The 26,619-nt window shown below is 50.2% G+C and overlaps 11 protein-coding genes across 11 annotated transcripts; 7 read left to right on the top strand and 4 right to left on the bottom strand.

Moving 5' to 3' along the window:
* Positions 1 to 36: 36 nt before the first annotated feature.
* On the top strand, positions 37 to 496 carry P174DRAFT_443987 (uncharacterized protein). The gene has a single exon (XM_024827969.1). The coding sequence runs from the start codon at positions 238 to 240 to the stop codon at positions 403 to 405; it is 168 nt and encodes a 55-aa protein (XP_024680575.1). The 5' UTR covers positions 37 to 237; the 3' UTR covers positions 406 to 496.
* Positions 497 to 735: 239 nt separating this feature from the next.
* Positions 736 to 2,598, bottom strand: P174DRAFT_514363 (asparagine--tRNA ligase SLM5; the record flags this gene model as incomplete). The annotated part of the gene is made up of 4 exons (XM_024832075.1): positions 2,249 to 2,598; positions 2,061 to 2,181; positions 971 to 1,994; positions 736 to 929 (listed from the first exon to the last, which is right to left on the bottom strand). Exons 1-4 carry the CDS (start codon positions 2,515 to 2,517, stop codon positions 736 to 738), a joined length of 1,608 nt encoding a protein of 535 aa, XP_024680574.1. The 5' UTR covers positions 2,518 to 2,598.
* Positions 2,599 to 2,897: 299 nt separating this feature from the next.
* Positions 2,898 to 6,356, bottom strand: P174DRAFT_514362 (RNA recognition motif domain-containing protein; the record flags this gene model as incomplete). Its single annotated transcript, XM_024832074.1, has 4 exons — positions 5,767 to 6,356; positions 4,637 to 5,709; positions 4,459 to 4,580; positions 2,898 to 4,393 (listed from the first exon to the last, which is right to left on the bottom strand). Exons 1-4 carry the CDS (start codon positions 5,983 to 5,985, stop codon positions 2,898 to 2,900), a joined length of 2,910 nt encoding a protein of 969 aa, XP_024680573.1. The 5' UTR covers positions 5,986 to 6,356.
* Positions 6,357 to 6,442: 86 nt separating this feature from the next.
* On the top strand, positions 6,443 to 8,042 carry P174DRAFT_443984 (putative histone acetyltransferase (MysT1)). The gene has a single exon (XM_024827968.1). It carries the CDS (start codon positions 6,770 to 6,772, stop codon positions 7,820 to 7,822), a length of 1,053 nt encoding a protein of 350 aa, XP_024680572.1. The 5' UTR covers positions 6,443 to 6,769; the 3' UTR covers positions 7,823 to 8,042.
* sik1 (snoRNP complex protein NOP56) lies at positions 7,863 to 9,999 on the bottom strand. Its single transcript, XM_024827967.1, has 3 exons — positions 9,671 to 9,999; positions 8,481 to 9,600; positions 7,863 to 8,424 (listed from the first exon to the last, which is right to left on the bottom strand). Exons 1-3 carry the CDS (start codon positions 9,832 to 9,834, stop codon positions 8,158 to 8,160), a joined length of 1,551 nt encoding a protein of 516 aa, XP_024680571.1. The 5' UTR covers positions 9,835 to 9,999; the 3' UTR covers positions 7,863 to 8,157.
* A 109-nt stretch (positions 10,000 to 10,108) lies between these two features.
* On the top strand, positions 10,109 to 12,269 carry P174DRAFT_393602 (chaperonin-containing T-complex subunit CCT6). The gene is made up of 7 exons (XM_024823604.1): positions 10,109 to 10,258; positions 10,318 to 10,412; positions 10,467 to 10,488; positions 10,547 to 10,588; positions 10,636 to 10,656; positions 10,711 to 10,884; positions 10,948 to 12,269. Exons 1-7 carry the CDS (start codon positions 10,217 to 10,219, stop codon positions 12,172 to 12,174), a joined length of 1,623 nt encoding a protein of 540 aa, XP_024680570.1. The 5' UTR covers positions 10,109 to 10,216; the 3' UTR covers positions 12,175 to 12,269.
* A 512-nt stretch (positions 12,270 to 12,781) lies between these two features.
* Positions 12,782 to 13,606, top strand: P174DRAFT_374040 (uncharacterized protein; the record flags this gene model as incomplete). Its single annotated transcript, XM_024822552.1, has 1 exon — positions 12,782 to 13,606. One exon carries the CDS (start codon positions 12,782 to 12,784, stop codon positions 13,604 to 13,606), a length of 825 nt encoding a protein of 274 aa, XP_024680569.1.
* A 291-nt stretch (positions 13,607 to 13,897) lies between these two features.
* Positions 13,898 to 14,585, bottom strand: P174DRAFT_433387 (COX20 family protein; the record flags this gene model as incomplete). The annotated part of the gene is made up of 2 exons (XM_024825806.1): positions 13,898 to 14,157; positions 14,228 to 14,585. 2 exons carry the CDS (start codon positions 14,583 to 14,585, stop codon positions 13,898 to 13,900), a joined length of 618 nt encoding a protein of 205 aa, XP_024680568.1.
* A 228-nt stretch (positions 14,586 to 14,813) lies between these two features.
* P174DRAFT_393598 (DNA polymerase epsilon catalytic subunit POL2) lies at positions 14,814 to 22,046 on the top strand. The gene is made up of 3 exons (XM_024823603.1): positions 14,814 to 15,632; positions 15,696 to 15,835; positions 15,890 to 22,046. The coding sequence occupies exons 1-3, from the start codon at positions 15,025 to 15,027 to the stop codon at positions 21,832 to 21,834; spliced, it is 6,693 nt and encodes a 2,230-aa protein (XP_024680567.1). The 5' UTR covers positions 14,814 to 15,024; the 3' UTR covers positions 21,835 to 22,046.
* Positions 22,047 to 22,192: 146 nt separating this feature from the next.
* P174DRAFT_443979 (serine/threonine-protein kinase) lies at positions 22,193 to 24,293 on the top strand. Its single transcript, XM_024827966.1, has 4 exons — positions 22,193 to 22,851; positions 22,941 to 23,031; positions 23,090 to 23,420; positions 23,485 to 24,293. The coding sequence occupies exons 1-4, from the start codon at positions 22,672 to 22,674 to the stop codon at positions 24,065 to 24,067; spliced, it is 1,185 nt and encodes a 394-aa protein (XP_024680566.1). The 5' UTR covers positions 22,193 to 22,671; the 3' UTR covers positions 24,068 to 24,293.
* A 551-nt stretch (positions 24,294 to 24,844) lies between these two features.
* P174DRAFT_443977 (AMMECR1 domain-containing protein) lies at positions 24,845 to 26,352 on the top strand. Its single transcript, XM_024827965.1, has 2 exons — positions 24,845 to 25,572; positions 25,635 to 26,352. The coding sequence occupies exons 1-2, from the start codon at positions 24,965 to 24,967 to the stop codon at positions 26,110 to 26,112; spliced, it is 1,086 nt and encodes a 361-aa protein (XP_024680565.1). The 5' UTR covers positions 24,845 to 24,964; the 3' UTR covers positions 26,113 to 26,352.
* The last annotated feature ends 267 nt before the right edge of the window (positions 26,353 to 26,619 follow it).

Here is a 26,619-nt window from a genome sequence, read left to right as displayed (position 1 = left end):
CAAACGAACAACGCTCGCCTCATCCTAGGTAGTATGCATAGCTCGGAGTACGCACAGGTAGCCTCATACCACCAGTCATATGCAAACTGGAATTCAGAGTTTTCTCCCCTCGAATCAACCCCTCTCGTCGGATACAATTCCCTTCGCTACGGAGTAGAGATTACAAAGGATTTAGATTTAGGTTAAGTGGCGCATGTCATTCCCCAAGCTCGCTGCTCCTAAACCGTAGAACACCAGATGGCAGATACTGGACCAGGACTCGGACTCAGTCTCACCCAGCTCACCGAGCTCCCTTGTCCGGTTGTTTCGACGAGATGGCCAGCTCCAGGATTGGACGGTCGGATCCCTCGCGCGCGACCCGTTGGCGTGGATACGAGTCAAAACGTCGGCGATGGCGTCGATTAGGCGAGATGGCGTTGCGTCGATAGAGTCCGGGCTCTGTGCGAACCTGAGGGGAGTTTTGATTCGTCTTTATTCTTGGATCCTGGATTTTGGTTGGGGCGTTGGTTGGCGTTGGCTCATAGGTTTAGTGCTTATTTCTTGTAATCTTTAATGGGTCACGGCACTGATGGGTCACGGGGATTTGATAAGATTTTGGATTTTGGACCAGTGGCCTGATATTGTAGTCTTTTCGAGTATGGAGTATTGTGATTAGGTCCCAAGGTTCGATGGAGAGTCTATTCGTTCATGGTGTTAAAATACATATCATACATTTACTACTCCGTACAGCGAAGGCTAACAATCAGCCCGGCCAAAATATCGAGGGAAAGCCACCACATCCCGCACACTCGAAACTCCGGCTAGATAACTGAGAAACCGGTCAAACCCAAGCCCGAATCCTCCATGCGGTGCACTCCCCCACCGTCGAAGATCGGCGTACCACTGCAGATGTCCCAAGTCCTCATACGGCTGGAGATGGGGTATAACGGCTGCTCAGGGGCCGTCTGGGTCGTAGGCGTCTCTCCAGCACCAGAGGCGGGATATAATCGCTCCTTGATCAACCCGTGATCGCGCATGTTCTGGATAATGTTGGGCAGGCGGTGTTCACGGAGTGATCCGCCAGCGACTTCGCTAACCTCCGGCAGGAGAAGATCGAAGCAGGCGACCGTTTCACCGGGCGCGGAGGCGTCCTCTTCCTTGCCTGGGGCCTCCTGGGACGGCGCCATGTAGAACGGTTTGATGGCCTTGGGATAGTCCGTCACGAATACCGGCTGACCCCGGTTGATCACGTCGACAATGTACTTCTCGTGCTCGAGTTGGAGGCCTTCCATCCACGTAGGAGCATACTCGAACGAGACCTCTCCCCGAGCGACCGCCGCTCCGAGCAACTCCATCGCCTGCGTATAGGTGATTCGTCGCCAGCGAGGCCCCTCCATTAGATCAACCCATCGCTGTCGAAGGTTTGGAACTGCCCCATTGCCGGCATCATCTTGGCCGCTCTCGCCTGACCGCTTGGCAGCCAGGATCTCTTGGCCGACCGGCGACTGATACAACCGGCGAGTAAGATCGCGAACCACGTATTCCACCGCATCCGTCAGAGAGTCGAGATCGTCCATGAAGTTCATCTCCGCTTCGAGCATGTAGAACTCGCTGAGGTGGCGTGGCGTGTCGCTCTTCTCCGCACGGAAGGTCGGTGAGATAGCCCAGACATTTCCCAGCTCGGCTGCATAGGCCTCGAGATGAAGTTGCGACGAGACCGTCAGGTACTTGGGAGCCCGGAAGAAATGGTTCCCCTCCGACTTGGGATCCATGATTGTCTCACGCGGCAGCACCGTAAATGTCTCCCCAGCTCCTTCGCAGTCCGATGATGTAATCAATGGCGGTTGAACTTGTACATAGCCGCCATTCGGCGCATCACGGAAGACATTGCCCAGCTGGTATAAGCATTCAGAGCGAAACCGCGACAGGACAGAATTGAAGGGTGTTCGGAGACGAAGGTGCGGGATCGACCGGAGGAAGTCAGGACTGTGATATTTCTTTTGTATAGGATATGTCTGGACAAAAATAATGAACAGTCAGATTCTACCCTCGTGACTTCTGATATGGTCGAGTCAACGTACCTCTGGTTCTGCTTGACCCACGACCTTCACCGCTGTCGTTTGAAGTTCATGGCTCTGCTCTTTACCAGGCGGACAAGCCTTCCATAGCCCAGAAATCTCGACGGCCGTTCCTGTAGATAATCTACAACAACCATCAGCTCTCAGCTCAAGCCGCAATATCCACGCCGGCTTCGCGACTCTCAACGTACTCTGCCGCCTGCGCAGGCTTCAGGAACGCCTGCAAGGGCTCAATAGTCGAACCATCTGTAATCTCTGCGAACGCGAAGCGCTTCTGCTTTCGAACAGAGCGAACGAAACCGTTGATCTTGATTTCTTGATTCTCGTAACTGCTGCTCCCAGCCTGACTCTTCCGGAGAACTTCCGCGCACCGCAGGAGAGTGGTACCGCCGCTTCGTCCTGTTGCGTTACTATTCAGTCTGGCAACAGACGTGGCAAAGGTCCGCTGCCATGTCCGCATAGCTCTGACTAGACTGGATAAAAAGTAGTGTTGTGATGATGCTGTGTTGCTGAGACCGTATCCTCTCCGCTCAATTCGGCTCGGACCGAGTGCTGCTGTTTCCGCACGGCAGAATCGCGGTCGCCGGGGTCATCAGTACACGCCCTACGTTTGTTCTTGCCTTGTTCGAAAAGAAAGACAAATAATTAAAACAATTTCATGGATCGCTTATATTGTAAGATATTACTGAAGGGAAGTGCGCCTACAAGGCATTATAGTGGCCATAATCGCACATGGTATGCTAAACCAAGCAAGTATAACAGCACCAAGTCATATCACAAGCAACCAGACCGTGAAGAGGTGAGAGAAGTGGATGGAGAAAATGAATGAAGCATTCTGTTTCAAAGACCTTGCTGCTCGTACGCCTTGCGTTCTTCCTCAATCATCTCAATGGCGTCTGATATCTTGCCGTCCGCTGCGGCTGCATATACCGCAATCCGCTGAATACCACCCTCCAGTGTGTTCTCGTATCCCAGGCCAATCAGACTAACCACGCAGTCGTCAATGGCACTCAGTCTTGGGTCAAGCTGCTGTTCGTTCTCAACCGGGACCGAGATTGCTTCCTGCGATAGGGGCAGGCTCCGAGGACGAGAGTGCCCGAAAGTATTGGAGTAGTTGTCGTATGCGCATCCCTCGTCGTAAAATCCACCAACACTGTTCCGTGTACCATGGTGTAGGGAATGTCGCTCAGTTGCCCGCCGTCTCAAGGCTCTTGAAGGACTTCTATCTCCGTTGCGATTCAGGTATCTCATACTCTTTGACCGACGAGGCTTACAGTGATCATCATGACCTGCGCCTGATGTTTGAGCGACTTCTTGGAATGGACCTGACCGTGTCTCATCGCCATCATCGTCAGGAAACGAGCCTGGGGTACTTTGCAGCTGACACGATCTGCCAGCGACATCATTCCCATGGCTCGCATCACACTCGGGCGCGGACGCACCCAGCATTGACGTGTCCGGGTCGCGACGGTGGTGCGTTAGAACATGAGCATCTATTTGAGACATGGGAGGAAAGCGGCTCTGCTCTAAGCCTCGAGTGAGACGGGGGAAACTGTCAGGCGTAATGCTCAGGATATTGTTTCCTTTTGGCTCCTGATCTGTGCCTTCGTTGCTCGAACATAAATTGGTCACACTCAGAGGAATCGGTCGTTTCTCCCTCGCTGTGATGGTATCTTCACCCTTACCATCTTGCCCAAACTCGCGCCGCTCAGGCTCTGTTCCCGGAGATGGATTGGCCGAGCTGTGCAGCACCGACGGCCGACGAGCGTGGCCCCACTCTGGAACCTGGTCAGGATGGAGGGACGTAATTGGCGAATGGTCGCTTAGTTCCAAATTGATAGAGTGACCATCAATGTGTGTACCTTGCAAGGCATCCAATGCCGCCCTTGCCGCGTGAATCGAAGGGAAGTATAGGTAGCCAAAGCCTGCATGTTTCCTGGTTTCGGCGTCCAAGGGCAAGTGGACATCAACAAGGAACCCCTTCGCAGTGAATACATCTCTGATTGTCTTCTCACTGACATTGAACCCTACATTGCCAACGAACAACACTGCATTTGCGGAACGAAGTGCACCGGCGCCAGCATCGGGAACTTGATCTGTAGCAGCTGTTGGCGCTTCAGACTGGTGCTCCTGGTGGGGCCGGAAAAATGGCCAGGCGGAGCGCCATGATCCATGATTGTGAGCACGCGGATGAGGCGGAAATGATGGACGGAAGGGGCCGTGGGCTCCCCAGGACGGGCGAGGAATATGCGAGGGATGGAACGGGTGAGGTGGGTGAGGGGAGGAGGAATATGATGATGTTGATGTGGTGGGGGTGGCGGAGGAAAGGGACGAAGCTGATGTTGATGATGGTGGTGGGGATGGTGAGGAGGATGAGGAGGAGGATGAGGATGGGGATGACTATCGTGATCGCGGTGCGGAGCAGGAGGCGGATGGGGATGAGAATGAGGATGTGGACGCGAATGGTGGTGGTGGTGGGAATGACAATGGGACGGATGAGGGAAACGGCGCCACGGACGAGGTCTATAAGGAAGATCAAACGTAGGGCGCCATGACGAACGGATTCGGGTAGCTCTGACGGCTCGTCCTGTTGCGATGGGACGCACTGTGCAAGACCAGGCTCCTCCATCCGGCTGCTGAATTGTCGCGGCTCCTCTCGGTTTTTACTTCCCTGCCCTCTTGAAGTTGTATCAGGTTCTTCAGCGGTTAGCGGGATCTTCGCCTCCTTCTCAGTCTTAGTGCTCGAAACCGAATCCTCAGCTGAAGGCTCTCGGGTTACCGCAGCTTCGTCACCCGGCGTCGGATTTTGGAGACTTCCACCCGACGGCTGATTTGCACCTCTCGCTTCAATACGGGAACCGAACTCAGTCTCAAAGGCCGAGTATAGTGTGTGTCCCATCTGGCCGAGCTCAGAAGCCATAGTATACAGACTGTCTACAGCCTCTGCAGGTGTAGGAACCTCGCCCCGGAACATGTTGCTGGTTCTCCGATCCCTTGCGCTGTTTGCATTGTTCAGCGCAGTGGTCAGATTCCTCATCTGAGCATCCAAGCTCGCAAGAGCCGCCTGGACGGTCGACCCGACGTTTTCTGGCAGGACTCTTTGCGCGTTCTGTAGATGATGCTCTAGCTGATGTTCCAACTCTGGCAATCTTGACCTCACCTCGGAGCCAATCATTTCAGCTCCGTTGATCAGGTGGTGCATCGCCTGAGCCAAGGCCACAGCGGGATTTGTGCGTCTGCCAGTGCTTGCCGACTCGTTTGGCACTTCCGTAGAAGAAGGAGTCTCTTCTGCATTGCCTGTATTGCGAGATTCTGAAGCGTTCAGAATCTTGGTCATCTCTGTTTCAAACGCGGCCAAAAGCGATTCGGAACCCTCGTTTGAAGACAGACCAGCATTCGATTCTCTGCCGTCTTGTAAAGGAGGAGTAGAATTGTCCGTTGTCGATTCGACTGCCTTCTCTGTGCCTTCCGTTTCCCGGCCAGCCGGATTAAACTCAAATCGCTTCCATAGCTCAGTGACAGAGTTAGATCGGCGAATATCGAAGATGTGCATGGTCTCGGGTATCGCGGAATCTTGTGTAGGGTTTGACTGGACTGGCATATCATATATAGGTTCGTCCAGACGTTGAGAAAGCTCAAGAGATGATCCGACCTAGGAGTATATGTGTTAAAGACTGAATGCGTAAATCTGACCAGACATAACACTTACAGTGATAATCTCTTGGTCATCATCATCCACGTATGTCAACCGGGCTCGGGGATGAGACAATGCGATCTCATCGTAGTCAGAGGCTGAGAGCTGCACAATGCCTGAGCGCCTACAGGTACTGTGACCATGGTCCCCCGGTGGGAGACAGTCGAGGGAGTTGTACGCATCTTCTTGTGTTGGAGATCCATGAAGATCTCTTATCTGGAATGGCTTCAACATGGCTGCTGATAGCCACCGATTGGAGAGTGGTCAATAGAGACACAACTGAGATGGATAACGGAAAATATTGATAGAACAGAAAGACTGGTAGACCAGAAAAAGATGAGAGCTACAAGCTTCAAATAGATAGAGATAGCATGGGGTGCGGCGAGAAGCTGACGAGGCCGCAGCTATGCTGCTGCCTGTGGATGGCAACACAGAAGACCAGAGCTTCTGACTGGCGGCAGATTATCCTTGTTCACTACGACAAAGAGGAGTGAGGAGAATCAAATGATACTGGCTGCACAGGGCTCATGCATAAAATCCATCAAATCACAAAGGCAGAGATGGATAGCAGGCAACAGAATACGCATGTGGTTGGCGTTTCGGAGTTTCTTGAGGGTAATTAGACGGGCGGAGACAAAGCTAAAGATGCAAGGCAACACCCCACGAAATAATTCCACTAAATAATCCATCAGAACGCTGCCAAAACAGCATCAATCGTCCATTGGCCGTAGAGCATGCATCCTTCATGTGCTTGTACTATCTATTGTATTACATGGGTTAATAGTCTCAGTGTTATCATTTCCAACACAGGACTCCGTTGAGAATAACTCCTCCGAACATTATTGTCTTGCACGCTGGAACTTAACCACACCCTGACGTCGCTTCTCCTCCCGAAATCTTCCCAGCAACCGCTACGCAGATGGCTCAGCATCAGAGGAAGCGTCGCATACATAGAATTGCAACTGTCTCTTTCCCACAGCCTTGACCTTGATACGTCTCCCATTTCCTCTCTTACTCAATGGCCTCTGCCGACGGCGCGTCTCCCCATGTGAAATCCCCGACCGAGCGTAACCTGAAACAGGTTGTACTGGGTGACCTTTTATTCAAGACTTGGTATCAATCGATCTATCCCGAAGACCTTGTGAGCAAGGATACAGACCGTTTGTATGTCTGTTGCTGGTGTTTCTGTTACTCGTGCGACGTGAACAGCCATGTGAGGCATATGCGACTTTGCGAACACCGGACAACACCTCCCGGCGCCCAGGTCTACGAACATGGCGGATATTCAGTATGGGAGGTGGATGGAGAAGAACACAAGCTCTATGCGCAAAATCTCTCGCTCTTTGCCAAGCTGTTTCTCGACCACAAGTCCGTATTCTTCGACGTCGCGACTTTCCTGTACTACATCCTCACGTTCACCGATCCTGAGAACCCCGAAAAATACCATATTCTAGGATTTTTCTCCAAGGAGAAACTGTCCTGGGACGCGAACAACCTTGCCTGCATTTTGGTCTTCCCACCTTACCAACATAAGCAGCTGGGAAAGTTATTGATGGGTGTTAGTTATAAAATCAGTGGCTGGGAAGAAGATGCGGGTTTCATAGGCGGTCCCGAGAAGCCGCTGAGTGATATGGGTGCGCGAAGCTATTCCCGCTTCTGGCAAGAACGGATCGGAAGGCGTTTGTTGTCGGACGATACAGATGCTTTTGTACAAGAGACACAGCCAGTCAAAGAGACTCGGAAACGGCATTCAGCAACTTTCATGACCGTCAGGGATATAGGGCAGGCCACTGGGATGCTGACGGAGGACGTGATTACGGCCCTCAGAGGAATGGGCATTGTTCAACCTGAGACGCCTTCCAAAAGGCGAAAGGCAAAGCAGGCTGCCCATGAGCCTGGTCACTATGTCACAATCCGCAAGTCAGACCTGCTGCGGTGGATAGAAAGTCGAAAAATCTCACTACGAGATCCGGTCAGGGATGAAAGATTCATCGGCAGATGGGCCTTTAGAGACACGTCTGATGAGAATGATAGTAGCGCGGGTGAAGGGGAGGATTCGCATACTGCATAATGATGTTTTTACTCTCGTCAGCCAGGTTGATGAGTTCATGAATGATGATAATCAATGTTTTCTCGGGCCAGACATTAGATACCTAGACCTGTGTCTTTCCCAGGGACATTCAGCTTTTGAAAGGAAATAGCTAGAACCAAATGAGGTTCTGTGGACTATTGAGACTCAGCACGACAAAGGCTTCAATCATATAATTTACAAATACCCAGCCCAATAGAGTCGTTCAAAACAACAAGATGTAAGGAAATTCAAAACAAGGTAAATCACAAAGAGAAATCAACCCTACAAACGCCGCGACGAATACGCCCTTTTAGTCCCAACATAGAGTGGTGCCCTTAGACCTTCTTCTTCTTCTTGGACGGCTCGGCATCGCTGTCGTGCTTGCGCTTCTTCTTCTCAGATTCGCCTTCGCCAACGTCGGACTTCCGCTTCTTCTTCTTTTCTTCCTTCTCGCTCTTATCCTTCTTCTCTTTCTTCTCCTTCTTTTCTTTCTTTTCCTTCTTCTCCTTCTTCTCAGCCTTGTCACCGACGTCCTGCATCTCCTTGTCGCTGTCGTCAGCGTCGATGTCCATCTCGGCCAGAACGGCATCCATGGCAGATTTCTGTGATGGTCAGTGACTTGCACATATAGGATCTTCATCGAGGAAACCAAACATACCATGGCAACTTCGTTCTTAGTAGGGGGTGCGCCAGAAGCATAAAACTCCAGGCGTTCTTCAACCTGCTTCTTCAGGACTTCACCGAACTTGGTCGAGGGTTCCTCGGAGAAGTTATCGATTCTGGAAGCAATAGAGCACTTGTTTGCAAGGAATCGCGAGATTCTGCCCTTGTTCTTGGGGCCAGCCCGGCCAATGAAGGAAGAGTGGTACAGCAGTCCGTACTTGGGAGTGTTTCCCTTGGTCTTCAGAGCTCTGAAAAGAGCCTTCTCTGCGCCAAGAATCTGCACGGTAGAAGCGGGATACTTGGACAAGTTGGTCAAGCTTCCGGCATGCGAAATCAGACGAGCGCCAACGATCTCTCCGATCAACGCAGCAAGGTTAGGAGCGACGACGCTCATCTTGGAAACCAAGTAAGCGTGCAGCGACTTGCGGTACTTGGAAAGGCTGACAACTCTTTGTGCGAACGCAATGACGTTCTCCATGTCGGACTCGGAGATTTCCTGGCCCATGCTGTGCTTGGCAGCATCAATAATGCTCTGAGCAACACCTTCATCATCCTCCACAAGAGCAGCAAGATCGTGCAAGCTCTCATCAGTCAGAGTCTTTTTATCCTTGACAAAGAGTGCAATCTGAGCGTAGCGCTGGTTATCCGAAACGATCTTGACAAGTTCAGGGAAGTGCCACGAGTACCACTCTCTCACTCTCATAGAGAAAGTGTTGATGGCCTTGTCGAGTTGGTCCAAAATTGCAATAGCCTGAATAATGTGGTTGTCGTCACGCTGGACGGAGAACTTGACCTTAGCGCGGGAGTAGGCGTGACCGAGACCAAGCTGGGCAGTATCCATATCACCCTCACGGAGCTGCTTTAGCAACTTAGTGGCATGCAGCCTGATACCACGAAGCATATCTTGGACAACTTCACTGGTGTCTCCAGTCTCGCAATCGACGAAAGGGAAGGCTGATTTGATACTTGAAGCCAGTGCCTTGTCAGCAAGTCCGAGAACGATCTTCTTCTTTTTGCTGGCCTTTGGAAGGTTCAATTCGAGAAAGTTGATAAGAGTGTCAGAAGCGACACCTTCCGAAACATCGTTGATTTCGCTGAGAGCCTGCTTGTTGTTTCTAGAGTTTGTCAGCATATACGCATTTCGGCTTTAAGGAGAAAAAAATTGAATAGATTGTCAAAACATACTCGAATGGCAGGAAACTGGCGAGTTCAACCATCTTGCCGAACCTCGCAAGATCATTCACACCATCTTGAACCTCCTTCAAGCGATTTCCAACGCTGTCTCCCTGGTGAGCGACTTTGAAGATTGAGTAGCCCATAGGGCCCTCGAACAAAAGGTAGTCGGCCATGGCGAAATCGTCTTAATGTCCTCAAAATTACACAAAAAAAATCTGTTGATTGATCCGAGTACCCAAGCCCACTGCGCAGTCACCGGTCACCTGCGATTGCAGCCTTGTTGTGTCCCGACGTGGAGTTGAAAAAGGGCTGGAAGGTGGATTTGGAGAGTCCAAACCGTCAGAGCTCTTTTTTTTCTTTCGCGGCGGCGCTAGTGCGAACATCGAATGTGGGCTTTTTGCCAAAACTCAGGCTCACCGCATTCGCCGGGGCCTACCAGCAGTTTGTGCCAACGCGGGTTTCTCTTTTGGGCGACCAATATCAACAGGGGTTATTTTGCTTTTGAGTACTTCCGCGTGCTCTTCTATTGTCTGTTATCGATTTCAATCTGCAGAGATGTCTGCAACTCAGCTACTGAACCCCAAAGCCGAGTCGAGGGTATGGGAAAAGCTCCGGACTGCCCCTCAATTATCTGGACACACACTGACACCGCACAGCGGAGGGCGGAAGCTTTGAAAGTGAACATTAGCGCTGGTGAGGGTCTTCAGGATGTCTTGAAGTCTAATTTGGGTCCTTCTGGGACTCTAAAGATGTATGTTTCACTTTTGGAATGGTCCAATAATGACAGAGTACTGACACGAAGTAGGTTGGTGGATGGTGCTGGCGGAGTATGGACCACTCTTCTTTGAACGAAGAATACGTTATCTGACGGGCGATCCCATATAGATCAAGTTGACTAAGGATGGCAATGTGCTCTTGCGAGAGATGGTAGGTTCTGCTCTGTAATGTCTTGTGAACCATGCTAACTGACCCAGCAAATCCAAAACCCAACAGCCGTAAGCCACCCGCGAATCGAACTCGGATACCACTTTTTTACTGACACGAACAAGGTTATGATTGCCCGCGCCGCCACAGCACAAGACGATATTACCGGTGATGGAACGACGTCCGTTGTCCTGATGGTCGGAGAGCTCTTGAAGCAGGCTGATCGGTATATCTCTGAGGGGCTGCATCCCAGAGTTATCACGGATGGTTACGAGATTGCCAAGAATGAAGCTCTCAAGGTCGGTATTGAATAGAAATACCTTAAATTCGTCCGACAAGAGACTGAAATGTTGGCTGTATAGTTCCTCGACCAGTTTAAGATTGAGCGCAACATTGACCGTGAATTGTTGCTCTCTGTTGCTCGGACGTCGCTTGCCACGAAACTGAACAGCGCCCTTGCTGAAAAGCTTACACCGGATGTCGTCGATGCAGTCCTTGCCATTCACAGAGCTCCTGAGAAACCCGATTTGCACATGGTTGAGATCATGACCATGCAGCACCGGACGGCGTCCGACACACAGCTCATCCGTGGTCTCGCTTTAGACCACGGTGCAAGACACCCTGATATGCCTAAGAGGGTTGAGAATGCGTTCATCCTGACTCTGAACGTCAGTTTGGAATATGAGAAGTCGGAAATCAACTCTGGTTTCTACTACTCCTCGGCCGAGCAAAGGGACAAGCTGGTCGAGAGCGAGCGCAAATTCGTGGACGCTAAGCTGCAAAAGATCGTGGAGCTGAAGAAGCAGGTTTGCGGTACTGATCCCAAGAAAGGGTTTGTCGTGATCAATCAAAAGGGTATTGATCCTCTGAGCCTGGATGTCCTCGTCAAGAACGGAATTCTGGCCCTCCGGAGAGCTAAGCGGAGAAACATGGAACGACTCCAGCTGATTTGCGGTGGTGTTGCTCAGAACAGTGTGGAAGACCTTACTCCTGAGGTTCTCGGATGGGCTGGCCTGGTTTACGAACACCAGCTCGGAGAAGAGAAGTACACATTTGTCGAAGAGGTCAAGGACCCCAAGTCTGTTACCATCCTCATCAAGGGTCCCAACCAACACACCATCGCTCAGGTCAAGGATGCAGTCCGCGACGGCTTACGGTCTGTCTACAACACCATCGTCGATGGCTGCGTTGTTCCTGGTGCTGGGGCTTACCAAGTCGCTTGCGCTCATCACCTGTCATCCGAAGGTGTTCGGAAGTCTGTCAAGGGCAAAGCCAAGTGGGGTGTTGCTGCTTTTGCTGATGCCCTTCTGGTTATTCCCAAGACACTGGCTGGCAATTCAGGCCACGACATCCAGGATTCCCTGGCTGCTCTGCAAGATGAGCGTGCAGAAGGTAATGTAGTCGGGTTAGATTTGACGACGGGAGAGCCCATGGATCCAGTGCAGGAGGGTGTCTTCGATTCCTACCGGGTCTTGCGTAACTGCATCGCATCGAGCACTGGTATAGCCTCTAACCTACTCCTGTGTGACGAACTGCTCAAGGCCAGACAAATGAGCAAACAAGGTGGGCCTGGTGGCATGGATGAGTAATGCAGATATTACGTGTAAAGGGCTACAAGAGACATGTCATGCTTGCAAGATCGAAGCAATTATGCCTAAAATGTACTCAAATAAATTCAATAATTATCACTTGAACCTCTTGACCTCGTATTACAAACTTCATCTGCTTGAAGCGACCTTTGAGAGATGAATACCTTCCAAGTCATGAACTCAGCATACCGTAATGATCATTATTATCTAACGGCTTGTCAGTAAATACACAACCAGTTTCTGCTTCGAACCAGTGGAGTATTAGTGACTTGTGACTGAGGAATAGATAAAGCATGCCTACCTTACCATAAGGTATCTTATATCTCCCTTAGTAAGGCAATCTAGATTTAACTTCCGTCCAATGATGAACCTCCCCTCGCCTTTCCCCCTTCCATCAGACATCATGCCGGTCCAAGCCCCCATGTTCCCCTCAGTGATACAAAGGATGGCTTCACCTGACCCTTCTTCTTCAACAGTCACATAGACAGGCCGAAGAAGCCAGAGGGTTGGAGGGTTGCTTTGGACCTGTTATGAAGGGTTTCTGGCTGCTACCTACCTCAGCAAAGGAATGCCCCACTTCCGCTCTCAGATCAGCCCCGCGATAATAATGCTCCCGAGTCGGCCGACGATGTTAATCGGCTCCCCTAACCGCAAGCGAGAATCGTCGGACTCAGGCTGCGACAGCCCACCCGCTTCCCACTTCTCACCAGCCTCGATTGCGAGCCATCAGGAAGCGAGACTCCTGGAGGAAGAGGATCTAGGGAGGCACAGCCCTCGAGCCGCAGTTGCCGGTCGCCTAGGAGCGCTGGCTATTCACAGTGAAAATAATTCAAGTCTGTCTAATTCGGATGCAAGTCTGTACAAGGACCCATTCGTAGACTCACTTCGCACGAAATGCTGGGTTGACTCATACAACGGTCTTCATGACATGGCTCAGAATACTTCTACTAAACCCAGCGATTTTGGCTTCAATGGGTCTTCGGAAGGGAATGGCCATCTTGGTAATTCAAATTCTGCTGCATCGGCTTCAACTTCAGCTTCAACCGTCAAGAAAAAGTCGCTGTCGAGCCCCCGTAAGAGAAAAGGCACCTCGAATGACACATCAAGGATGCGTCATAAGCAGGGTTCGCCGTCTCCTGACAGCACAATGGAGGACAACCCACTTACATGGAATGATTCTGAAATAACTGGTCACGACCCCAAAGATCCAAATGATGACGGATATGGCATCAACGGCATCGGTTTCAAGCCTACTGCAGCAATCGCTTGGGCCAGAGCGCAAAAACGACAAAAGCAGGTGGCTGAATGGAAATCTCGAGAAGCAAGAGAAGCGCGCGAAAAGCGAAGAGAAAGACGTGACGGTCATGAATTTGATAAACTTCGCTCGATCCAGAGTGGCACAATTCAGAAGAGGGTCAAATTCAATCTCTGACATTATTCGCTTCAAAACTGCATTTAGCTGGACTGGCGTTTTGGCTTTCTCTCATTTCTCCTCATTTTGGCTTTCTCTCATTTCTCCTCATTTTGGCTGGCGAATGGAGTTGAATAAGCGATGATGCATATCTTTTGGACTGATCATATTGGTTTGCCATTCGAATGACCGCAACGCTGGAAATCGCTGTTCTAGAAATATGTACTCCGTACTTTATATGCTATTTTACATTACACCACTAGTGACATCCCAGAAACTCCGTGACTCCCAACATTGTGCCGCGCCATATGTCTACCAGAACTTATAATTTGATAGGTTCGTCCAACTCTTCCTTTTCTTCTCTTCTTCGGCTAAGCGGGCAGCCTCTTCCGCCATCTGCTTCTCCTTCTCTCGTTGTTTCTTGAGCTTCAGTTCCTTCATCAATTCCACTGCTTGCTTCATGCCGTCCAACTCCTGGACTCGTCGGCGCTGGCAGAATTCGTGAGCTGCGAGGGAAGTGATAGCGAACGCTCCAACGGCCCAGTTGCAGGCAGTCCATATTGAGCGCAGGCCTAAGAACAAGCCACAGTTAGTTATGAGACTCGTCTGTTGGTTCGCTTCACTGTAAAGACCCCAGCTTACCCCCTAATACACCTCTCAACCCACCGATACCGAATCCGGCACCGATCCCTAGCAATAGTGAATCCCGAGCGCATGGAGCTTTATAGAATGATGTGACTTCTTTCAAAGACATTGATTTCACGGCTTCGGTGACCGAGACGTCGTTCGCATCCTTCTTCGCCCCATTGTAGCCTGTATTTGACAATACGTTTGCCGATTCTTCTGGATTGCCAAACGCCTCCCATAACTTTCCGACCTGCGACTTTGGCAGCTCGTACTTTGTCTTTTTTCGTGACGATGAAGAGTCTTCCGAGGCTGTCTGTTCGTTTGTGTGCGCGACCGGAATATGTGAGGTAGGGTCCCGGGTATCGTCAGCCATCTTCTAAAATTATAATTCTCGCTCGACTAAGAGAATATTCCACAAGCGTATGACTTCGTCAACATGGGCAGATGAAGTGCGGAACGACGGTTATACCGGATCAACCCATGATCCGAATCTATAGGCTTTAAGACAAATCAGGCTAGCTCTTCCGGCAGCCCCAGCACTCTAAAAGAGGCTCGATGGCACGCGTAAAGTAGAAACGCGAACGCGTCGAAATCGGAAAACAGGGCAAAATTAGCAACTGGGCAGCGGGCAGTGGTCGAGCCAATGGACTTATACATGCTTACTTCGATATAACCAACCCATTGACGGATATCTCACACAGCTATGCTCAGATACTCGCTGCATTGATCTTAATTTCGGGTTCCATGCTCATAAACATTCTATTTGTTCGATAATTAATATTCGGCCCTGATCCGCGGGCCTCGCCATCGCGATGCCTACGCGACAACCCAGCAAGTATGGCAACAAGTTCCGATCCAGTTCTGCGAGCTTCAAGCCCAAACGTACAAAGACAGTCGAATTTTCGTCGTTAAGGTCGACCGAAGCTACGTCCCAAGATGAGAAATTCGAGGCGATTCGACTGGCGAACAGCATCGACGAAGCCTTGGGCTTCCCGCGCTTCGAATCCGGCGAGAAGAGGGTCGGCTGGCTCATCAATATGCATAGCACCTCGATAGAAGATCCGAACGTTCCTGGAGGACGTGCTGGGGTGGATTACTATTTTTTGGAAGATGGAGGTGGCAGCTTCAAGGCGACGGTGGAGTACGATCCGTACTTTCTCCTCGCTGTGAAGAAAGGTCATGAAGCAGAAGTTGAAGAATGGTGCCGGAGGATGTTCGAGGGACTGATCAAGAAGATAAAAAGGGTAGACAAGGAGGATCTCCAGTTGCCGAACCATTTGCTTGGCCATCGTCGAACGTTCCTTCAGCTCAACTTTGCAAATGTGAGCCATCTACTGGACGTTCGTAAGACGCTGCTTCCGCTGGCAGAGAAGAACAAGAAAAACGTGAATGTAATGGATACTTATGCAGAGATTTCCAGGTTTGTTTTGTCCCTAGGAGCGATATGGTCCAGTTGACTTGATATGAAGCTAATCCCTTCCAGCGCAAATGCCGGATTCGATCTCTTTGATGATGAACTGATTAACGAGTCACGACCTAACGGCAATATGAATGCAAGTGATTATATTATTGATATTCGAGAATATGATGTTCCCTACCATGTTCGGGTGGCAATCGACAAAGGTTGGCAACTACCTCTCCATATTTGTCAATAAACAACGACTGACAGACCCAAAGATATCCGAATTGGAAAATGGTACACTGTTGAAGCGAAGCACGGTGTTATCTCCTTGACCTGCCTAGAAGAACGACTTCAGCGTGCTGATCCAGTGATTCTTGCCTTCGATATCGAGACGACAAAATTACCGCTGAAGTTCCCCGATTCTGTGATTGACCAGATCATGATGATTTCCTACATGATCGATGGCCAAGGATTTTTGATAACCAATCGAGAAATAGTGTCCGAAGACATTAACGATTTTGAGTATACACCCAGGCCCGAGTACAGCGGGCCATTTATGATTTTCAATGAGCCCAATGAGCGAAGCGTCATCGAGCGCTTTTTCGAGCACATCAAAGAAGCCAAGCCGACGGTCATTGCCACCTACAACGGTGACTTCTTCGATTGGCCATTCGTGGAAGCTAGAGCTAGCGTGCTTGGAATTGATATGTACAAGGAGATCGGTTTTCGCAAAAACAGTGAGGACATCTACCAAAGTGACCACTGTGTGCACATGGATTGTTTTGCCTGGGTCAACCGTGACAGTTACCTCCCCCAAGGAAGCCGTGGTTTGAAAGCTGTCACCGTTGCGAAGCTCGGTTACGACCCTGACGAGCTTGATCCAGAGCTAATGACTCCTTATGCAAGCGAACGCCCTCAAACCTTGGCTGAATACTCTGTTTCAGATGCTGTGGCGACTTATTATCTGTATATGAAATATGTGCACCCGTTCATCTTCTCGCTTTGTACAATCATTCCACTCAACCCTGATGACACGCTGCGGAAAGGAACCGGAACACTCTGTGAAATGCTGCTAATGGTGCAAGCATACAAGGGCGAAATTGTACTTCCGAACAAGCACAAAGATCCCCCAGAGTCGTTCTACGAGGGCCATCTCCTGGAATCAGAGACCTATGTCGGCGGTCACGTCGAAAGTATCGAAGCAGGTGTATTTCGAAGCGATATTCCTGTGACATTCACCATCGATACCACTGCTATTGACGAACTACTCCGAGATCTTGATGCCGCGTTGAAATTTAGTATTGAGGTCGAAGAGAAGAAATCCATGGATGATGTGGTAAATTATGAAGAAGTCAAGGCACAGATCGCAGGACGCTTGGTCAATCTCAGGGATAAGCCACACAGGGACGAGGTTCCTTCCATTTACCACTTGGACGTTGCTTCCATGTATCCCAATATCATGATCACCAACCGATTGCAACCGGACTCCATGATCCAGGAATCTGACTGCGCTGCCTGCGACTTCAACAGGCCCGGGAAGACGTGTGACAGGAGATTACCGTGGGCTTGGCGTGGTGAGTTCCTTCCAGCCAAGCGTGACGAGTACAACATGATCAGACAAGCTGTTGCAAATGAGCGATTCCCTGGGAGAACCAAGAACAGCCCGATGAGGTCCTTTGGCGAGATGAGCGTCGAGGAACAAGCTGCCATTATCAAGAAGCGCCTTCAAGATTATAGCAAAAAAATTTATCACAAGATCCACGACAGCAAGACCATTGTGCGCGAGGCAATCATCTGCCAGCGTGAAAATCCATTCTATGTGGACACTGTTCGCAGCTTTCGTGACCGACGATATGTTTTCAAAGGAAAGCAGAAAGTCTGGAAAGGGAAGACTGAAGCCCTCAAAGCAGCAGGTGCTTCTGCTGCGGAGGTTGAAGAAGCAAAGAAGATGATTGTGCTGTTTGACTCATTACAACTTGCCCATAAAGTCATCTTAAACAGTTTTTATGGTTATGTTATGAGAAAGGGATCTCGGTGGTACTCGATGGAAATGGCCGGTGTGACGTGTCTTACTGGTGCTCATATCATCCAAATGGCGAGAGAGCTCGTTGAACGTATCGGCAGGCCACTGGAACTCGACACCGATGGTATTTGGTGTATGCTACCAGGAAGTTTTCCGGAGGATTTCTCGTTCACTCTGAAGAACGGCAAGAAGCTTGGTATATCATATCCCTGCGTCATGCTAAATCACCTCGTGCATGGAAAGTACACCAATCACCAGTACCAAACACTTGTCGACCCGAAGACGTTCCGATACGAGACGCATAGCGACAACTCTATCTTCTTTGAAGTCGATGGCCCTTATAAAGCGATGATCCTCCCCACGTCGAAAGAAGAAGATAAGAACTTGAAGAAGCGCTATGCTGTTTTCAACCATGATGGATCCTTGGCTGAATTGAAGGGCTTCGAAGTCAAGCGAAGGGGAGAGCTGAAGTTGATTAAGATATTCCAGACTCAAATTTTCCGCTTCTTCTTGGAAGGATCCACCCTGGAAGAAACATATGCTGCTGTTGCTCGAGTCGCTGATAGATGGCTGGATGTACTCTATGAACATGGCGCAACATTGGCCGATGAGGAGCTTATTGAACTCATTTCTGAAAATAGGAGCATGACGAAGACTCTGGAAGAATATCGGAATCAGAAGTCAACATCCATCACGACAGCACGGAGGTTAGCAGAATTCCTGGGAGAGCAGATGGTGAAGGACAAGGGTCTCAACTGCAAGTACATCATCTCTGCGAAGCCAAGAAACGCACCTGTCACAGAGCGAGCCATTCCAGTGACGATATTCTCAGCGGAAGAGCCTGTCAAGCGATTCTTTTTGAGAAAATGGTTGAAAGACGATCCCGGAGATATGGATCCTCGAAGCGTCATCGATTGGGACTATTACCTCGAGCGATTGGGCTCTGTTGTGCAGAAACTGATCACAATTCCCGCTGCTCTTCAGAAAGTCCGCAATCCAGTCCCTCGAGTAGCCCACCCTGACTGGCTCCAACGGCGGATTAACATGAAGGAGGACAAGTTCAAGCAGACAAAGATGACGGATATGTTTGGGAAGACAGAAAAGAACCCACTATCCGACATCTCAACAAACATCCTGGATCATCGTGTCCAGCATCACGGCGACATCGGGGAAGCTGTTGCGAACTCGACGCAAAAACTGAAGTCGTCACCGAACGGCAAGACGTCACAAAAAAGGAAACACCCTGAGGGTGTGACGAAGACCTTGCTTGATCCTTTTGCCAGCCTTCCAGCAAAGATGCCTTCGTTGAACGACGACTACGTTGAATTCTTGAAATACCAGAAGCAAAAATGGAAGATTCAGAAGCAAGCTCGAGCCCGCCGTCGCCAGCTCTTCGGAGAACGAGTGAATGTGGCAACTGATTCTTTAAGCAATCTCTTCAGGAATCAAGCAGAGCTGTTGTACATTAATACGTGGCAAGTTCTTCAGCTCTGTGAAACAGGCAGACCTGGCATTGTTCGAGTTTTCGTCTTGATTGACCGGAAAATCCATGCTCTTACAGTCAAGGTTCCCAGACAGATCTACGTCAATCTGAAACGGGACTCTCTACCAGATGTTGATGTTCCAGACTGTGAGGTGGAAAAGGTCAACCACACTTTGCCCAACGGACATCCTTCGGTTCATCTATTCAAGTTGACGTTGTCCGAAGACACATACCTGCGAGAAACAGACAAAATAGACGCACTCCTCCAACACCCCAGCATCGAAGGAGTCTACGAGAAGAACATCCCTCTGAGTGTGCGCGCTCTTCTAAAGCTGGGCAGTGTATGCACCTTTGATGAAGAACAGCGAGGAGTTCTTGGTGAGGGATTGGATCGAGGGTTCAATCTCTCGACGTTATGCCATACAACTCCTGATGAACCTTATCTTCTGAACTCACCCTTGGTTTACCATTATCTCTACCATATCCTCTCGGGTGATAGGCAGATATTCGCTTTGTTTTCGACCACAAAGAGCGAAGCACACATTGTTATCCTCAATCGCACGAGAGATGTTCAAGGCCTGCCGAACGTTGACAAGATATACGCAGAGCTTCGTGCGCGCACAATGGAAAACATGGGAGGAGACCAGTCCCAGAACGCGTTCGAATATCAGGAGAAGATCCATTTCAAGACCACCCAAGTGACGACTAGGAGGAAGGCGTATCTGGAGATTGGCGACTTGATCAAGAAACTCAAAGGCGAAGAAACTCAGCCCGCCATCATGGTCATACAATCCCATCAAAGGCACCGCCTGTGCCATGATATTCCCATCTTGAAAGAGTATCCTGTTCTTCCAGTTAAGCCCGAAGTGTCGGATATGGACCTTCCACCTTTGGGCTGGCAATCATTTATTGCTAAGCGACTGGTAACGCACTACCTGTATCTTGCTTCGTGGATTCAACACTTGACCATGCTAGCTAGATACGGTGACATACCTCTTTGCAATCTCGAGAATGACGATCCTCGGTATCTTATTGATATCTCATATGCAAGACGACTCCAACAAAACAATGTTGTCCTCTGGTGGTCTAATGGTCCAAGACCTGATCACGCGGGTTACGAGAAAGACGATGTTACAGGCCCCCTGGAGAGAGTTTCGATGCCGTCAGTCAACGTGCCCAGCGCATATAACACTGTCTGCATTGAATTGGAGGTTCGTAACCTCTCAATCAACACCATTCTGACCTCCTCGATCATCAATGAAATGGAGGGGGCAGACACTCTTCTGGCATCGTCAGAACCCTCAGCGGACGCAAATGGCTCTGGCGTTCTGTACTCGGAGAAGGCATTTGCTTCAGCTGGCGCTGTCGTGCTCCGAGAAATGGTGAAGCATTGGTGGTCAGAGGCTTGTGAAGGGAATAATATGGCCGACATTATGGTGCAGCATTTGATTCGATGGGTTGAGAGCCCGGTTTCATGTCTCTATGATCGATCATTGCACAATTATGTGCGAATGCTGTCCAGGAAGTCATTTCAGCGGCTCATGGCTGAGTTCAGGCGTGTCGGTTCAAATGTCATATTTGCGAGCCCTACCCGTCTTTTGCTCCAGACTACGAAGACAGAGGTGGGAAACGCATATGCATATAGCCAATATGTCCTGAAGTCCATCCGCGCGAACCCTTCATTCCATTTCATCGATCTTGAGATCAAAGAGTACTGGGATTATCTCGTTTGGTACGACGAATACAATTATGGTGGCAAGGGATGCCGAGAAGTAACCGGATCGGAGGACCAGGAGCTCGAGACTGTGATGCATTGGCAACTTAGTCGCTTTCTACCAGTTCCCATGCAAACGATTTTCCACGATTGGGTTGTGGAGTATATCGAACTCATGCATGGTCTCAAACGGCCGGATTCTGATGATTCATCTACACCTCGTCTTACACAGATTCCAATTGGGAACCATAACGAAGATAATGACGAAATTACGTCAATCCTCGCGGAAAAATTCTCAAAGCCTCTCAAGAAGCAGATATCCGGCCTCGTTCGGCGTCAACGGGATGAGCTGCTTCATCCGGAGCTGGCATCCGACTACGTCTTCCCCGTCCTTCCTGGAGTCCTCGTGGATCCCAACAACGACAAGCGCAACCCTGTCCTTGAACTCGTCAAATTGTTGATGCAGGTTTTGAGTCTGTCGAAGACGACGACTCTAGAGACTCGGCTGCTGCGTCGGGAACTCTTAGCGATGTTCGAAGTACGTGAGTTCAGCAAAGAAGGCCGGTTCGAGAATCCAGGGGCAAGCCTGAAGCTTCCTGAGCTTTCCTGCAACGCCTGCTGTCTGATCCGTGATCTGGACCTGTGCCGGGACGAAGATGTGCTCCCAGAAATTGGGTCAGACCCAAACAAAGCAGCGCCCAAGCCCTGGCGGTGCCCTTTCTGCCAAACAGAGTACGATCGATTAGCACAGGAAGAGGCCCTCATCGGCCAAGTCCAGGGCTTGATTGTCGGTTGGCAGACACAGGACCTCAAATGCTCCAAATGCGGGGGTCTCAAGATCAGCGATTTCATGGAACATTGCTCATGCAGTGGTCACTGGGTGGAAACAATGGACCGAAAAGAGGTGGAGAAGAAGCTTCGTGTTTTGAGCAGCGTAGCCAAATTTCATGGCTTGAAGCTCCTGGAAAGTGTCGTGCAGGGTGTCCTTGAGCAAATGTAATGCTTTGGCTCCTATTGTCCCTGTCCCTTATGTTTCCTGTTGACTGTTCAAACTATATACTCCGTGTTGGCTATACCACGGCATTGCGCGGCGTGATGGGGTCATTGGGAAAGGCGTTCTTACACCTCAGGCAATAGTGATCTAATTCGCGATCAATAATATGTTAACACTCTGGCAGAGTATCTCTGGGCTTGAAGTTGCATAAATTGTGAGACCAATTGACTGAAGTAAGAAGATTCACCGCATAAATTCTGTGAATTGTACAATCCGCACTTCCATAAGCCGTAGTGGACCGCCGATGTGCCGAAAGTTAATCACGTTGTCAGCTGAACCTACAGATATCAGTTTCAGAGCCTCTCTTGCATTCCCCAAGGCCTTCTGGCTTATTCTAAGGACCCCAAATTCCTAAAGAGGCCTCCTTCGCCTATCTTGATTCGAATAAAGGCTACAGATACTTTATTACAGGTCTCGCGAGAAGCCCTACCCTTTGTGATACGTGTATTGTAACCCCGCAATTCCCTTTATGAGTGCGAAACAGCCCACCGATTGCGATAATACAGCTTTTACCAAGAACCACACCCACATCCCATCTTGGCTGTCCATTTTGGAAGCTTCTTTTCTTAGCGAATCGGTTTCTGGGAGTTCATGCAGTGATTGCTTTTCGGCTGGTCCTCTCGCTTGTTCTCGGTCTACTCTTCTGACACCTTTCACAATCGACCAGTCAATATAATATCAGCGCCCCGTCCTCTTTGATTCGCGCCGAAGAGAGCTTCTGACGAACCGTCCTACTGATTTCCTTACATCTGTCATCCGGATCGCGGTACAGTTTCACGCTCGATGGCATCGCAAACGCAGACGGGTCAACGACCCAAGGTCCAGCCTTGCCGGTACAAGACTGGGAAAACACTCGGAGCTGGCTCCTACTCAGTGGTGAAGGAATGCGTACACATCGATACTGGTCGCTACTATGCAGCGAAAGTGATCAATAAGCGGTTAATGGCTGGGCGTGAGCACATGGTATTTACCTCTGAACTTGAAATGCGGCCTCTTACAGTCAACGTGGACATCGAGAGCGAGGGCTGATGTGTGGCGTGGTATAATGACAGGTTAGGAATGAGATTGCCGTGCTGAAGAGAGTCTCCATGGGTCATCAGAACATTCTTACTCTGGTTGATTACTTCGAGACCATGAACAATCGTATGGCTACCCCTACTGCTCGGTGGAGGTCGTCAGACTGACAATTGTGATGTTGCAGTATACCTCGTCACAGAGCTTGCTCTGGGTGGAGAGCTGTTTGACCGCATCTGTCGTAAAGGCAGCTACTACGAGTCCGATGCGGCTGACCTAATCCGTGCGGTCCTCTCCGCGGTGGCTTATTTGCATGATCATGGCATTGTGCATCGTGATTTGAAACCTGAGAACCTGCTGTTCCGGACACCGGAGGACAATGCGGATCTGTTGATTGCGGACTTTGGCCTGTCCAGGATCATGGACGAGGAGCAGTTCCATGTCCTCACCACGACATGCGGCACGCCAGGTTATATGGCTCCTGAGATCTTCAAGAAGAGTGGACATGGCAAACCAGTGTATGTTTTTGTCTGCTTCATGTATCATCCCCAGTCTGAATTCTATGACTGACTCTGCACTTAGGGACATCTGGGCCATTGGTGTCATCACTTACTTCCTCCTCTGCGGCTACACTCCCTTCGATCGTGACTCCAACCTGGAAGAGATGCAGGCCATCCTTGCAGCTGACTATTCTTTCACACCTCTCGAGTACTGGCGTGGTGTTTCCCAATCAGCCCGAGACTTTATCAAGGGTTGCCTGACAGTCGATCCCAAGGCCCGAATGACTGCCCATGAAGCCCTTCAGCATCCCTGGATCAACCCGCCCTACGATCTCAATGATGACGGTGGCTCGGGCGAGGACTTGTTGCCGACAGTCAAGAAGAACTTCAATGCTCGTCGAACGCTGCACAAAGCCATCGATACTGTCCGCGCCATCAACAAGCTCCGCGAGGGAGGAGGACTCATGATGGATGGTATCATGAGCCTTGATCCCAAGCCGGAGCATGTCAATGGCAACGAGGTCACCGAGGAGCAACATGATGGACGGATGGAGATTGACAGCCGCGGCGACGCGCGTGGGCAAACTGAGGAGCAGATTCGGGCGCAGGAGCGAAGGGTCAAGGAAACTGTGGCTGGATTGTGGAGTAGGTCCGCGAAGAAATGAAAACAGCTTCTTGACATGTTCAGCTGGTACTAGAATCTGTGGGCGGCCACTGTGCTGATTGCGGATTTTACGGGCTCTACGTGGGAAAATACCATCGACGTTTTGAACTTTGCATTTTGTTGATACGCATGTCTCGTCGGATACCAAACATTATACCTCTCTAGGTTGCCTCGCTTTTACTCCATGACCGTGTGCAGAGCATGGAAACTGTTCCCAAATGATCAACAGGTCTCAGAAATATATTTGCGTAGTGGGGCCCGTTTATTTGTAAGCCTGTAAAGGATAGGCTCTTACTATGTGTTTTGGACAAAATTCCTGCAAGAAGGCTGAGCTGTGGCAATATATTAGGGGGAAGATCCCAGCCGGTGGCACATTCTCGAATCTGAACAGTGATTTACTAGGTCCCAAACATCGTATCCACATGAATCGCAAAAGTTGTAGATAGTGGAGATGATGGGATGTCTAGAACCAATATCGGATAGTATAGATCACCTGATATTCTAATCATCTGATAAGGTGGGCATATCACGTGTTATCTTATCGGGGCATTTGCCCTCTTCCCCTCCTTCGCTGACCTCCCCCTCTACTCACTCTCCCCACAGCCGATCGCCAGCTGAGTTACCTGCTGGCCGTGTCCTCAGTGCTGCTACCTATAGCAGTTCTAATACCCACTTCTGACCAAAGAACGCTGAGCCCATGTGAAACATTATCGAGACTGCGTTCGCCAAGGTACCTAGAAGTGGGTAGTTTCCTGGTGGACCGAGCCATTTACTTCTGGTAACTATCTCCTGTTCTTCTTTTGCATCCTGGCCGACAGTCACCAATCCTTGCAGCCAGTGGATTGCTTTTGCAGACGTGAGGGTTGAACGCAGTTTACTTTGCTTTGGACATCACAAGATGGCAAGTCCAGCCCATTGCATCTACTGCTTTGAGTGCCTTGCTGCCTCTTATAAACGCCATGAGCCCATCGATCTCGCAGCTGTTGAGGAGCTGTGGGAGCGATACGAGCAGTCCAAAAAGCTTGCGTCTCTTCAGGACATTAATAACACTGTTTCTCAAAGGGATAGTGCCGACCTTGGACGGGAGGTCGTAGTGGAGGAGGATGACGATGACGATGATGCTAACGAGGAACTCGACACAACGCAGCGCGGCTCAATGAAGTCGAAGAGTAGCCGTCCGCAGTCAATCAAGCTACCCAGTGTCAGTCGCCTTCAAAACCAATTGTCTTCAGACTCCTCGAGCGTCTCTACTACTCCATCAGTCATGTCCAGCAATTCATCTCGCTCGATTCTATCCAGCTCCACTACCGCCACGACCCCGGTTTCAGAATCTACGCAACCTGAGATGGCAGAGATGCGGCAACAAAGGTTGAAAAACCAACGTTATCCATTGTTTGTGACATGGGATACTCTGTCGAAGAACGGCCACAAGTCCCTTCGTGGGTGTATTGGTACATTCGACGCGCAGGAGCTCGCCGAAGGCCTCAGAACCTATGCTCTTACTTCGTACGTATCCTTTGCTTGAACGAAGTCCATGTCGGTTTCAGGAGGCTAACACTGAAACACAGCGCGTTCGAGGATTCTCGTTTCGCTCCGATCCCACTGTCGCTTCTACCATCATTATCATGTTCCCTGACTCTGCTCGGTTCCTTTGAGCCCTGCACTGATGCTCTGGATTGGATACTTGGTGTGCATGGTATCCGCATATCTTTCATTCACCGCGGCCGGCGCTATGGCGCCACTTATTTGCCCGATGTGGCCGTAGAGCAAGGTTGGACGAAAGAGGAAACCCTGGAAAGCCTGATGCGGAAAGCTGGGTGGGACGGAGTGACCACGGGAGGTGTTGCACGGCGGCTCCTAAGAGGAAGCAGCAGCAGCGGCCACTCTGGCTCCAGCAAGCCATGGGAGCAGGTTTCGGACTTTCGCGTCGTGAAATATCAGGGTCTCAAGGCTAGTGCCAGCTACGCGGAATGGCAAGAATGGCGGGAATGGGTCGTGTCCTTGAAGGACGGGAGCGCAGAATTGTTGTGCCCGACCGCTCGGTGATTCATCTACGATTGATACGATCTACCTCATGAATGCGGTGTGTCTGCGCTGGCAGACATTCGCTATGATGATACTTACCGAAATAATGAGGAATGTGTTTTATGAGGATCTTGGTAAAGGCGCCTTTTGGCTATTTTTTGTTTTGGAAGTATCGAGGGTCTCTATGATTTATATACTATAACAATATACCTTCCCTCTGATGGCGATTCCTTTTGGAGTGTGTCCTGGGACAGTCTCCAAGCTTACAATTCTCATCCCAAATACTCGCTCGCCACTCACACCCACATTAGTAGCGTCCGTGGAGGTGACTGGAGAATGCGCCGAGTTGCCATAGAACATTTGAGTAGTCGAGAGGAAGCCTTGGACTGGCCTTGTCCGGGCCACAAGTTGCAGGGATGACCGGGGAGGATATATGAGCGCCAACGTCACTGCGGATAGTGGTGCGGAGCGCACTGTGCATGAGGTACTTGGGGACTTGGGGATAGCTACTGTCCGACGAAGTAATGA

Source organism: Aspergillus novofumigatus, assembly GCF_002847465.1.
Source record: "Aspergillus novofumigatus IBT 16806 chromosome Unknown P174scaffold_6, whole genome shotgun sequence".
In the NCBI taxonomy this organism is placed as follows: Eukaryota; Fungi; Ascomycota; class Eurotiomycetes; order Eurotiales; family Aspergillaceae; genus Aspergillus; species Aspergillus novofumigatus.
The sequence above is the reverse complement of the archived record's forward strand: the minus strand, read 5'-3'. Positions and strand labels throughout refer to the sequence as shown.